This window comes from Notechis scutatus, chromosome 1, assembly GCF_049901735.1.
Source record: "Notechis scutatus isolate UNSWTSFEM ecotype Mainland chromosome 1, rNotScu1.2, whole genome shotgun sequence".
Lineage (NCBI taxonomy): Eukaryota > Metazoa > Chordata > Lepidosauria > Squamata > Elapidae > Notechis > Notechis scutatus.
This window is the reverse complement of record NC_142009.1, coordinates 79,884,466-79,897,743: the sequence shown is the minus strand read 5'-3', so window position 1 is coordinate 79,897,743 and position 13,278 is coordinate 79,884,466. Positions and strand designations below refer to the sequence as shown.

Below are 13,278 nucleotides of genomic sequence, written 5' to 3'. Positions count from 1 at the left end.
ATGATCCAATGGAGGTGGATCATTGCCTTCAGAAACTTTTTGAGTTTCAGATTTGATTCACTAAGGTAGGGGTATCAAACTCACGGCTCGTGGCCCGGATGCATCATGTGTTGGTCCCATCCCCATCTGGTTTAGCGAAGGGGGGGAAAAGTCCCAATATGTCACATGACACTGCTGTGACGACGTGAGTTTGACACCCCTGCACTAGGATGATCTTCAAATACTCCTTAGCTCATTGCAGTGCATGTCAGTATTCAGTCTCATCTCCAAATTATATGAGAGTTGCTATGTACTCTTTTCATTCTAATCTATGCTCATTTAGATGTTTGTATATTAACTTCATTGCTAGATACTTACAGGGAGATGCATAATGAGTTCTGCTGACATTTGGCAGAGATAGTGCAAGAATTTTTCATGTTCTCTGAGACTACTAGAAATTGTCTTTTCCATTCTTTGTTTTATTTTTCAATATATAGATAAAAACACAGAGTTCTTTCTTGAGAACGCTATAAGTTGTAGGTGGAAATAAAATGTGTACAATTCTTACCTGATTAGTTAATACTATGAACATGCTTGATTTTGGATTTTAATACACTAATAGTAGAATATAATAGCTATATATGTTTCTGAATTCAGTGAGATAAAGATAACCTAATTTACAAGACTTTCAAAAAACTAGTTATAAAGAAATAATTCACCAATAAATGTATTTGACTGGAATTTGTTTCCCAAACTTCTGCTTTATGGGTGCATATTGTCCTCTCAGTGAAATGGCAGTGTCAGCTAAGTAAAGGATGTCAGTAGACACCAGAAAAAAGGATAGTTGTCAGAGAAGAAGGGCAATAAATGAGATCAGAGTTAAATATATGCCTGTCACATTCTAGCAGCTGGTTTAAGCCATGCTGTTGTTGTTCAAATACACTGGCCTTAAAAAGGAAGCAAATATATTGTAGCCCACATATGAAGAAGGAAACAGCTGGTGGATTTATCACTCCTCTTAATTGACAGAGAAGGTCAGACTAAAAAAAAATGAAGTAAGTTTCATGTTCTTTGTGTAACAAATTAAAGAGGTACTACTGTATGTAATAAATATATTTCCCTGTGTTCTACAAACATAATCATGTATTATCTGTAACATACTTATTCATATTGAGAGATTTAATTTATGAATATAGGTTTAATTTTTTTTAATTACCACAAATAACTTTTCAGTTTTTCATATGAGAAGCAAAGAAACAGCATTATCTTGAAATAAGTTCAGTCAATTATGAGATCGTTTCTGAAAGGGCAAATACTTTAAAATTGGGGATAAGACTCAAACAAATGGTAATTTGCATTCATGTTTGTGTCCTGTAGATATTCATGTCATTATCTATAGCCTTCAGAGATTTAAAGGCACTGATTTCAGATCTTTAAAAAGAAGCAGTCACACCACATTGACAGTTTTGGTCCTGGTCCTAGTCTATTTTCAGAAATCTATCCTGCTTACAGAGTTCCAAGCTCCTTAATTTGATTTTTTCCAACCTTTTGTTTGAGCTGATATAACAAAATCTGGTATGGTGCTTGGGTCAGTAGAAAGTTGGATTCTATGTTTAAACTCCCTGGTTTCTACTCTCATAATTGAATTATGAGGTTATAAAATAAAAAGTAAGGTTTAAGAATAATGTTTATTTAATAAAATGTGATTGGTAGTATAACAAACACTTCTTACATAATGATAAATCTGGAAAAAAGACATACACACGGTATGGAATATTTTATTCCCAATTTTCCACAAATAGTCTTTAATTTTAAATACATTTATTAGCAGAGATATAGTTTCCCATCTACCAGAAGGAACAGGGAATAGGCAATAGCATAAAAGTGTAGGCACTAAAAACAAAAAGGCTATCTAAAACAACAGTGCTGACAATTAAACTCACATTCATCAATCATCCATTCCATGCCAAATCCCTTAAAATCCTGGTCTCGGTACTGCTTTTCTGAAGGCCAACAGAATTAAACCCATGTGTATCTGCAGGAAGCTGTTCCATACAGTAGGCTCTGTGGCAGAGAAAGCATCCTTCTGAGTTCTCACCAGGTGACACTTTTTACACTATTGTTTTAGATAGCCTTTTTGTTTTTAGTGCCCTGTACTATTATTCTGCTGTCCATTCCCTGTTCCTTCTGGTAGATGGGCAACTATATCATTGCTAATAAATGAATACATAAATCTGCCATTGTACAATAGACATAGTGATGATCATGCACTCTCCAAGGCTTTTCAGATAACAAAAAATAAACGCATCTAATCTATAAAGGAAGAGTGTTCCATAATAGAGTGTGCATGGGTAGTGATAGTAATGGGGAGATTGCATTCAAAAATATTGTACCAACCTTATATGCCTGGCAAATACACTGCTCAAAAAAATAAAGGGAACACTTAAACAACACAATGTAACTCCAAGTCAATCACACTTCTGTGAAATCAAACTGTCCACTTAGGTAGCAACACTGATTGACAAATCAATTTCACATGCTGTTGTGCAAATGGAATAGATAACAGGTGGAAAGCATAGGCAGTCAGCAAGACATCCCCAATAAAAGGAGTGGTTCTGCAAGTGGTGACCACAGACCACTTCTCAGTTCCTATGCTTTCTGGCTGATGGTTTGGTCACTTTTGAATGCTGGCGGTGCTGTCTCTAGTGGTAGCATGAGACGGAGTCTACAACCCACACAAGTTGCTCAGATAGTACAGCTCATCCAGGATGGCACATCAGTGCAAGCTGTGGCAAGAAGGTTTGCTGTGTGTGTCAGCGTAGTGTCCAGAGCATGGAGGCGCTACCAGGAGACAGGCCAGTACATCAGGAGACGTGGAGGAGGTCATAGGAGGGCAACAACCCAGCATCAGGACCGCTACCTCCGCCTTTGTGCAAGGAGGGACAGGAGCACTGCCAGAGCCCTGCAAAATGACCTCCAGCGGGCCACAAATGTGCATGTGGCTGCTCAAATGGTCAGAAACAGACTCCATGAGGGTGGTATGAGGGCCCGATGTCCACAGGTGGGGGTTGTGCTTACAGCCCAACACTGTGCAGGGTGTTTGGCATTTGCCAGAGAACACCAAGATTGGCAAATTCGCCACTGGCACCTTGTGCTCTTCACAGATGAAAGCAGGTTCACACTGAGCACATGTGACAGATGTGACAGGGTCTGGAGACGCCATGGAGAATGTTCTGCTGCCTGCAACATTCTCCAGCATGACCGGTTTGGCAGTGGGTCAGTAATGGTGTGGGGTGGCATTTCTTTAGGGGGTCGCACAGCCCTCCACGTGCTCGCCAGAGGTAGCCTGACTGCCATTAGCTACCAAGATGAGATCCTCAGCCTCCCTTGTGAGACCATATGCTGTGTGGTTGGCCTTGGGTTCCTCCTAATGCAAGACAATGCTAGACCTCATGTGGCTGGAGTGTGTCAGCAGTTCCTACAAGACGAAGGCATTGATGCTATGGACTGCCCCGCCCGTTCCCCAGACCTGAATCCAATTGAGCAGATCTGGGATATCATGGCTCGCTCCATCCACCAATGCCACGTTACACCACAGACTGTCCAGGAGTTGGGGGATGCTTTAGTCCAGGTGTGGGAGGAGATCCCTCAGGAGACCATCTGCCATCTCATCAGGAGCATGCCCAGGCTGTGTAGGGAGGTTGTACAGGCACGTGGAGGCCACACACGCTACTGAGCTTCATTTTGACTTGTTTTAAGGACATTACATCAAAGTTGGATCAGCCTGTAGTGTTTTTTCCCACTTTAATTTTGAGTGTAACTCCAAATCCTGACCTCCATGGGTTGCTAAATTTGATTTCCATTAATAATTTTTGTGTGATTTTGTTGTCAGCACATTCAACTATGTAATGAACAAAGTATTTACTGTATATACTCGAGTATAAGCCTAGTTTTTCAGCCCAATTTTTGTGCTGAAAAAATCCCCCTCGGCTTATACTCGAGTCAGATTCCCCTCTGAAAAAAAAATGGTGTGGAGTCGCGGCCTCCGGCGGCAGCGACTCCCAACAGCCCAGCCGGGAAGGGAAAGGCAAAAGCGCTTTGCCTTTCCCTTCCCGAGCGGCGGGACTGGGGCCGCGCCGGCGGTAGTGACTCCTGACTCAGGGGGCCTCCGAGGGAGGGGAAGAGAGTGACTCCTGCCTCCCGCTGTCATCATCATCTTCTTCTTTTGGGTTAGTGAATCAATTAAACCTTTCATGATAGTGAGATCGTTTCCCAAATTAATTATTTTTATTTTTGAAATTTACCAGTAGCTGCTGCATTTCCCACCCTCGGCTTATACTCGAGTCAATAAGTTTTCCCAGTTTTTTTGTGTAAAATTAGGTGCCTCGGCTTATATTCGGGTTGACTTATACTTGAGTATATATGGTAATAAGAATATTTCATTCATTCAGATCTAGGATGTCTTATTTTTGTGTTCCCTTTATTTTTTTGAGCAGCGCAGATACCCGCAAAAACTTAAGAAAACACACACACACACACACACAAAATAACTAGTAATAATTAATTGGAGTTTAAAAAAAAGGGGGAGCAAATAATAAGAGGGTTCCCTGCCCCTGATTGGAGCACCCCTGCTCTAGTGCTTCAGGATTTTTTTTCACCCATAATTAATATTCACAAATGGGCAAAATAAGATGGTTCTGACAAAGCTTAAATTTCTTCCTTCTCTTATTAAGGAATAGATTTGTGTTTACTCATCTATATTCCAATATAGCAACTTTCTTGGTAACACAGACTGGATCTGAGATAGAGTTTCTGTGATCTGCTAGTAATTAATAACTACTAGTCTACTAACAAAATTGGTCATCTTTGCTAAAAGCTCTATTCCTGCAGCTCGTAGAAAGTCAATGGCCTTAGCATTGACCAAATTGAGTTTTTTAAATATTTGGATATATTATTCTAAGCCTTGTTGACCTAGAATCAGCAAAAGAGAGATGTCTCCTTTAGGACTCAAACTTTCAAATGTAATTTTTCATTTTGCTAATGGTGATAACCAATAATCATATCCCAGCTACAATAGAAAGTTTCAGACTTAAGGTCATCAGCCACCTGTTAGACTGTATACAGATTTGCGGTTATTGTGAGTAGATTCTGTAGAGCTGGTTCAATTCAATTTTGAGAGCATTTGTAAAAGCAGATGCCCCATTGTACATCAAATTATCAAGACTAGTATTGGGCCTAATTTCTGTGAAGACCAGCATGCAGATTTGCCAGTTGAAATATTGGATTGAATTATTGGATGCTGGGGTGGGGGGAGACAAGCTTTTTGGGGATTCCCTGTCCTGGACTCTTTTGCAGTTAATGAGAATGGGCGTCTCAGGTAAGCCAATGCCCTTTCTAGTAAGACTTTTTGTTGTCATAGAAGTCATATTATTTTGATATATCATGTGCCATTGACCTATTGTGTTGCTTGGCATGCTCCTGAGAAAGTCTGATCTGAATTGAAACAAAGGATAAAAAGATACTGATATTCAGCATGAAATAAAATCTTACTTTTGTGGGAAATATGCTTGTTGGAGAAATCATTCTTTCCTGTCAAATGTTTATCAAGCAATCTCTGCCCATCCTGTAGAACAGCTTTCATTCTCACCATTACAATATTTTCCCACCTTCATAGTAAGAAGGAAAATTAAATTACAATATTGTACAAGAGACTTTGGCCCTTGCTCACTAGAAAATAATAGTCTTGCCTGTACTTCTGCAATGTAATGGACCATCTCTATGGTGTGGCAAATTACCAAATAATGCTTTTCTTTGGAGACTTGCACGCCCACTGAAAGGATAATACTTTCCTCCTCCTAACTAATAAGTACTGGATATCTGTGTTCACAATTAGTTGTATTTTTAATTTCTTGACATCTTCAATTATTTAACAATTATGGTACCTTTGATATATTGTAATTTAAGCATCTGTTGTAGCTTACTATATCCATACTAGATTCTTTTCTATTTTCTAGTGCACTTTTTTAAACTAACAAAGCAAGTTTTTTTCCATTGTTTTGAAGAAATAATTCAAAATGATAGGCATGTGCTAAGGCAAAGTTTTACAGAATGCTGGGTGTTGATTATTTTCACTATGTTCTGAGCAATTATTTTTCTTCTTTAAAATTTCAGTTTAATTTTGTTGGAAGAATTCTTGGGCCTAGAGGGCTAACAGCTAAACAACTTGAGGCTGAAACAGGATGTAAGATAATGGTCCGAGGCAAAGGGTCCATGAGAGACAAGAAGAAGGTAAGTTCATTAAAAAACAGCACTTGTCAGGAAAACTTTTTCACAGATGGCAGACTTTCTAATATAATTAACTGATTAAACTAATAAAATGCTCAACAGTTTACTATGTTACTAAATTGTGTAGTACTTTGGAAAAAACGTATTTGCTTTATCCAAATGGTTTATAGATATAATGTTACGTGTCCTGAAGGAAATCTTGAGGCTTTGCTTACTTACAGAGGGTGTGTGGGTATATAGGTGTTTTGGTGGAATGTTTACTGGGATTCTGTCACATACATCAGTACCCCTCCAAGTGTGGAGGGAATTAAATTTATCATTAAAAAAGAATTAAATGCAATCTTATTTTAAAGAATAGAATGGCAACTATATATTTTTTTAAAAAAATGGAAAAACTCCCTGTTACAACTTCATAGTATATTTGGATTATGCAAAGAGCTTCAAGAAATTACATATTTCAGTAAGCCCTAATATATAAACTAACTACTAAGAAATAGCTGTTAACAGTCATAGTTAACCATGACTGATTTTAATGCTTGAGGTCTGTAATCTGTAATGTCTGTAATGTATGATTGAGATGTTCATTGCAAAAATCCTAAAGACAATATCTTATTTAGAAAAAGAACTCACTTTCTACTATTTTCTATTTTCTACTATCACTCATTTCATGGTCATAAGCCTTCACTGAAAAACATGAAATCTGGTTGGTTCTTTATATAAAAATGTTGTTATATTTTGAGAGTTTGGTACAAAACATAGATTGTTTTTTAGTCTCAAGACTACTAATTCAATTTATATATCAGCACTTTAAGGCTGCTAAGGTATTTAGTTTTCACTTTATAATAATATAAATACTAATATACAAAAGTATTCAATATAATTTTTTACATTCTCCAGAGTTCTTCTGATTATTATATGAAATATAAAAAGCAAAGTTAAGATGTAACATTATTTATTTTTAGCTTGACTATATTTTAAATACTAAAGCGAAGAATGATTATACTGTAGTGCTAAATTTGAGCTGAGGTCGTCTTCCTCCTCCTCCTTACTTCTTCCAATTAATGTTTTCCAATAAACTTTGTATTTTCTCTACATTTCTTCAGTACCCCAAGAGCATAATTTTACGGGGTGGTAGCATCCAGCAAACATCTAGGCTTAGAAACATACCTCTAACATACAGAACTTAGGTTGCTTGAATGGAGGGAATATCAACTACTAGGGAATATCAACACTGGGAAGCAGAAAGGCATCCTGAAAGATAGCACATATGTATTGCTGCCATTGCAAGTTGGTGAAGTCATCAGCAATTCAGTTTCACGTTGGGAGGCTTATTTTCTGATCAGCATCAAGATATAGTTACATTCTTTGTGTGTGTGTGTGTGTGTGTGTGTGTGTGTGTGTGTGTGTGTGGTGGGATTCAGATTTTTTTGTGCTACCGGTTCTGTGGGCGTGGCTTGGTGGGCATGGCAGGGGAAGGATACTGTAAAAGCTCCAATCAGAGGTGGTATTTGCTGGTTCTCCCAATTACTCAAAATTTCCACTACCAGTTCTCTAGAACTGGTCAGAACCTGCTGAATACCACCACTGCTCTGTGTGTGTGTGTGTGTGTGTGTGAGTGTGCTTGCTAGAACTGTTGTGCTATAGGAATAGTAGCTTCTCTGTGTTGTTTATGTCTTAAGACCTTGAGTGAAATTAAACCATGTCTGTTTATTTCATAATAGCTCTAGAATGTTAAGGTACACTGAGCGAGTGGATATATGGAAATTTGATAGCATTCTCTAGAAATATAGTCCTATTACCTGGTTGTATAGGAAAATATGCTAAATAAGCTTAAACATAAAATTTAAATTGCTTTCTCTTGTTCTCTAATACTGTCTTTTACTCAATTTGTAAAAAAATTACTTACCTAGTAGAATAATAAATAATAGTAATTTGTTGAAATTTTAGTTATTTAGATCTATAATTTAATTATGTATAATAAAGTTAGTTATGAGGTTCTTTTTGAAAACACCACCCATTTTTATTACCAAATGCTGTTAATGCATGTCTTAAGTGGTAATTAGATTGCATTCAATTTAAAGAATTTGGGGGGGGGGGAACCTTCAAATTTGTATAGTCATCCATCTTACCAAAAGCTAATTGCACAGCAATCAGTGTTTCTTCCTAAATACTTTACAAGGGCCTTCATCCTTCATTTAGTCTTTTCTTAGTCTTCAGATCTATAAATCATTAATTCATTTTTATTTCTTCTTTCAGCAAAAATCAAAATAAAGTTCTAGTTCAAAAAAAAAAACGTTTTTGTTTTATAAATAATTTTGATAATTTTGTTGGTGTCATATACCAACACTACATTATTTATATAAATTTTCTCTTAAATTATGACAGCGTAAGTTAATATCAGTTTAGTAACAGCAATAACAGTAGCACTTACATACCACTGCATAGTGCTTTACAGCAGGGATCCCCAACCTTTTCGACACTGCGGCCCGGTTCCGGCGTCAGCTGGGCGCCGCCATCTTTTTGACGAAAAATCACTTCCGGTGACGTCACGAAGTGATTTTTCGTCAAATATGGCGGCGCCAGCGCTTGGTGAGCTTTTCGGGTAGAAATGGCTTTCTACCCGGAAAAGCTCACCAACGCTGGCGCCGCCATCTTTTTGACGAAAAATTGCTTTTTACCAAAAAGATGGCGGCGCCCAGCAACCAGCGGCCCGGTAAGGCTTGTTCCGCGGCCCGGTACCGGTCCGCGGACCGGCGGTTGGGGACCCTTGCTTTACAGCATTCTCTGAGTGATTTACAATGTCAGCATATTACCACCAACAATCTGGGCCCTCACTTTACTGACCTTGGAAGGATGGAAGGCTGAGTCCCAGGCATGAGCTGGTCAGGATTGAATCCTGGATGTGTGCAGAGTTAGCCTGCAATATTGTATTCTAACTAATGTGCCACCATGTTTACCTAAATTTTCTTTCAAGTACCCCTCTGTATGAAGTATGTTGCTTTGGTGTTCAGTAGTGTTCTGGCATCCAGCCTCCTTGTATACAACTAAATTTAGATCCAGTTCATAATATCTTGTGAATATTGTGAATATTTTCTTAATAGTATGATAAGACATCTGGCAGATTTATGGGAGAATTTATCTTCTAATGAGAGGTCTCTATGTGCAGAAGAAAAAGAATAGGATTGATTGCACACAGTCTAAATTTCAAAGTGCTTCTAGATTATTTGCATGCCTAATTACTGTGCATTCAAAATTAAGTGAACTGTAGCTGCTTGGAACTGGAAAATGAAAAGCAATCTTTTATGGAGAAAATATCACATTTGCATGTTTGCTTTTTTATATTTTAGAATTAGATTTTTCCCCCCGCATGTGTAATAATAGTGTCTAAAAATACGCTTCGGTATTAAATGAGTGAATGGGGCCCTGAAACATCAGCTTTGCTTGGATGTAGCATAGCAAAGTGATGTTGAGAAAAACTTAGCAGTGATGTGCATTTTAGTGATAAAGGACTATGTCAGAATAGCAATTAATTATCTGCTTTGCTTGATATCGAAAACAGTGGTCATCCTCACCTTCCTACTCCTTAGGAGTATTTTGTTCAAATGTTTCTGTTAGTGAAGGATATTAATACACATTTGAGTTTGCTTAGTTTTTTATTTGATTTGTGTGATTGCAGTAGATAAAGTTCTTGATGTTTTGTCTAAAGTATGTAGGAAAGTATCGAAAAGAATAGTTTACATATAAGGAAATCTGCTAAATTATTTGAAGAACAGCTCAGTAATTATGCAATTAATTTACACAGTTTCACTGTACTATCTCTGCTTCTTTGGCATTACATTAATAATTTGATTTGAACTGGTACAAAGAAGAAGCCAAAGAAACCAGGTGTGGCAGTATTTCAGATACCTTTATACGTGTATAAAAACTAGTGGGGGGGGAAAGTAGAACTCAGAATTTGATATAATTCCTGTAATTATTAGGTTCTCTTTCATTTTAATAACACTTGTCTTAAAATGAATGAGATAATCTTTATAGTACTGTGTTTCTCATAAAACACGACCCACCCCCAAAAGGCCAAGCACTGTTTTGTGCTCATATAGTAAAATTAAGCCCTGTCCCAAAAATTTGGCCCTATTTAAGCGCATGCGCGGCTGGTTTTCTCACGCTTGCATTGCGGACAATACTAGGTAGTGAGGGGAGGGGAGGAAAGGGTGGAGGGGGGAACTTGCCCCACTTTTTCCATGTGCCTGGCCTGGCCACCGGGCCACTTCTTGCCGCTTCTTTCTTCTTCTGCTTTTGGCTGCACACAAGGAAAGCAACAGAAGTCTTTGTCTCCCCCATACTCTACCAGAAATGAATTTTTGGGACCCTGCATGGCATCCTGCTCCAAGAGGCTGCACCGGCGCGACAAGTCTCGCAAAGACTCATTTCTGGCGGAGTTTGAGGGAGAGAAAGAAATACTTCTGCTGCTCTCCTTGCATGAAGCCAAAAAAGAGAAACAGCAGAGACCCTGGGAAAATCCTAAAATGTTTTGCAGGAACACCCCCACCCCCACCACCCCTGTTTTCCTACCGATCGATCGATCTTTATTTGGAATCGCAGGATACCGTTTCTCCCTCTCCCTCTCCCTCTCTCTCTCTCTCTCTCTCTCTCTCTCCCTCCCTCCCTCCCTCTTCCTGAGAATGGAGCTGGAAAGCAGGTTAGTGAAGGAATGAGGCTGCCTTGGAGGGGGTGGGGGTGTGTTAGGGACCTTTGTGTGTGTGTGTGTGTGAGAGAGAACATCACCGCCAGCCTTCGAGGATCTCTCTCTCTCTCCCTCTCTCTCTTTCCCCCCCCTCCCCTATCAGCAGTAGAGGAGCTTCAGTGCCTGGCTGGCAGGAAGGCATGTCGCTCGCTCTTTTTGGCCACGAAAGAAACAGCCCAGGAGTCAGGCTTTTTCGGGGGTCAAAAGAAAATAAGGCCGTCTTATTTTCTAAGAACCACTGTAGTTATATAAGGCAGTTTTTCTATATGTGAGCATGCTTGTGTGATAAATTGGCACACTATTACAGGGAATTAAAGGGAAAAACTAGTTTTGTATATAATAATAATGAACTCAGTTGAGTATAGCAAGAAAGGGCTATTGAAATGAGCAGAATGTATTAGTGCGTTTGGAAGATGCTCAGATTTGGGGGAGGGGGGAGAAAGAGGCCTAAGGTGATTGTCACATTTTCCCTGCCCCCAAATGAAGTCTGAGAATGTATTATTTTAATTATTTTAATAATTATATTAATATTAATAATTATAATTTTAATTAATTATTTTCAATTGATAGCAGTACAAAGTGAGAAAATCCTTAGATCTCAAATTATTCTTTTGTCGTTCTTACTCAGTTAAATCTCCAGAAAGCTTTTATGTTGAATTCTCCCTGTTAGCAATAGAGTGTGCTTTTTGGCCATTTGATGATAATTGTTAGGTTTTCAGAAATACAAAATGCACAATGAAGCATACAAGCACACACACTCATACTGTATATGGTTCTAATATTGTCCAGTAATCTGACTTGTTGCAATTAAGGATAACCAATTAAATGTGATATTTCATTTTTTTTCTAGGAAGAACAAAACAGAGGCAAGCCTAATTGGGAACATCTGAATGAAGATTTGCATGTATTAATCACTGTGGAAGATGCTCAAAATAGAGCAGAAATCAAATTGAAGAGGGCTGTGGAGGAAGTAAAAAAATTACTGATACCTGCAGTAAGTAATATTATTGACATATTGATGTTTGATATGTGTTCCTTAAGGTTATATTATCTTCCATGTGGTATTTACATTGTATAGAATAATTAAATATATTCAAATAAAATATTTTTCATCTAAAGCATTGTTAGTATATGAGGCACTGTAATGTACAAATAAGATTTGTATGTAGGATATCAATTGCTTTTTCAAAAGCAACACTCTGATTTGAAAAGAGTAGTGTATAATTAATGCATACTTAGAAGACATATACATAGATTTATAAGAGAAACAGGAATATTTCAGACAATTTTTACTATTGTCTGGAGAGCAGTATGAGGCTGTTCACTTAAATAAAGCATCCCATCTCTGTAATAAGTGATTTTTAAAGTTATAAGACTCAATTAAACTTGTGGAATTTTCATAAACCATTTATAATAAGGAGGGCTATAAGGCAAAAAAATTGTTAAGCATGGCATGACCCTTGTACATTCTGTAGTAGTAACACTGCAATCTATATATTCTATCCAGATGGGTAAAAAGAGGGTGCATCAGATCTCACTAGCTTATACAGTACTATTGACTGTAGCCATAATTTTGAGATTTGATTTCATAATTTACTGAGGCAACATTTTTCTTATTATAAAATTGTTCTGCTGAATGTAGATATCTATCAGATGAATGTACTAAAGAAGTCAGTGTATTGGCTATACTTTATTATATCATTTATGTTCCATAAAATACTATTTTGGAGATCGGGATATTTCATTACAAGTATGTGCATGAATGAGCAGGATGTTTCGTTATATGAATTTTATAGGTATTTATAAAGAAAGAAACATGCAGAGGAAGAAAACTAATGTACAAATACAAAAATACAACAAACACAATTTGCTTAATGTAGAAGGAATATAGAAAGAAAAGTTCCTTAGAGACCCTTATAAAGTTGGAATGTGTTTTATAGAAACTCATATTAGAAGGATTTTTTCTAAAATTATGTTGTTTTATCTTAATAGTTGTATACTAACTATAATAAAATTATTAGAAAGACATAAATATGTCTTTGTTATACCACTGAAAAATTAAATTCTGATGAATGCTAGTAGAATGATACAACTCTATTTAAAATCAGTTATGAATAGACTTGCTTGATTTCATTCATTGAGAACAATTGAAACTCCAAGTAAAGATGCAATTTTAGTAAAAATTGAAAGCCAATGTGATTTAGTGGCCAAGGAAGATCCTAAGTTCCAATCCTCCCATAGTCATGAAAACTAGCTAGGTGACTTTTAAA

The 13,278-nt window shown here is 37.4% G+C and overlaps 1 protein-coding gene across 9 annotated transcripts in view; it reads left to right on the top strand.

Moving 5' to 3' along the window:
* The window catches only part of QKI (QKI, KH domain containing RNA binding), a 124,106-nt gene that overhangs the window by 53,990 nt on the left and 56,838 nt on the right, over positions 1-13,278 (top strand). For all 9 annotated transcript variants that reach the window (XR_015750195.1, XR_003371567.2, XR_003371566.2 and 6 more), the window contains exons 3-4: positions 6,151-6,267; positions 11,859-12,002. Coding sequence is in view for 5 of the 9 variants with exons in the window: in XM_026675235.2 (XP_026531020.1) it covers positions 6,151-6,267; positions 11,859-12,002 (261 nt within the window). In the remaining 4 variants the exon portion in view is untranslated. The remainder of the gene's footprint in view (positions 1-6,150; positions 6,268-11,858; positions 12,003-13,278) is intronic.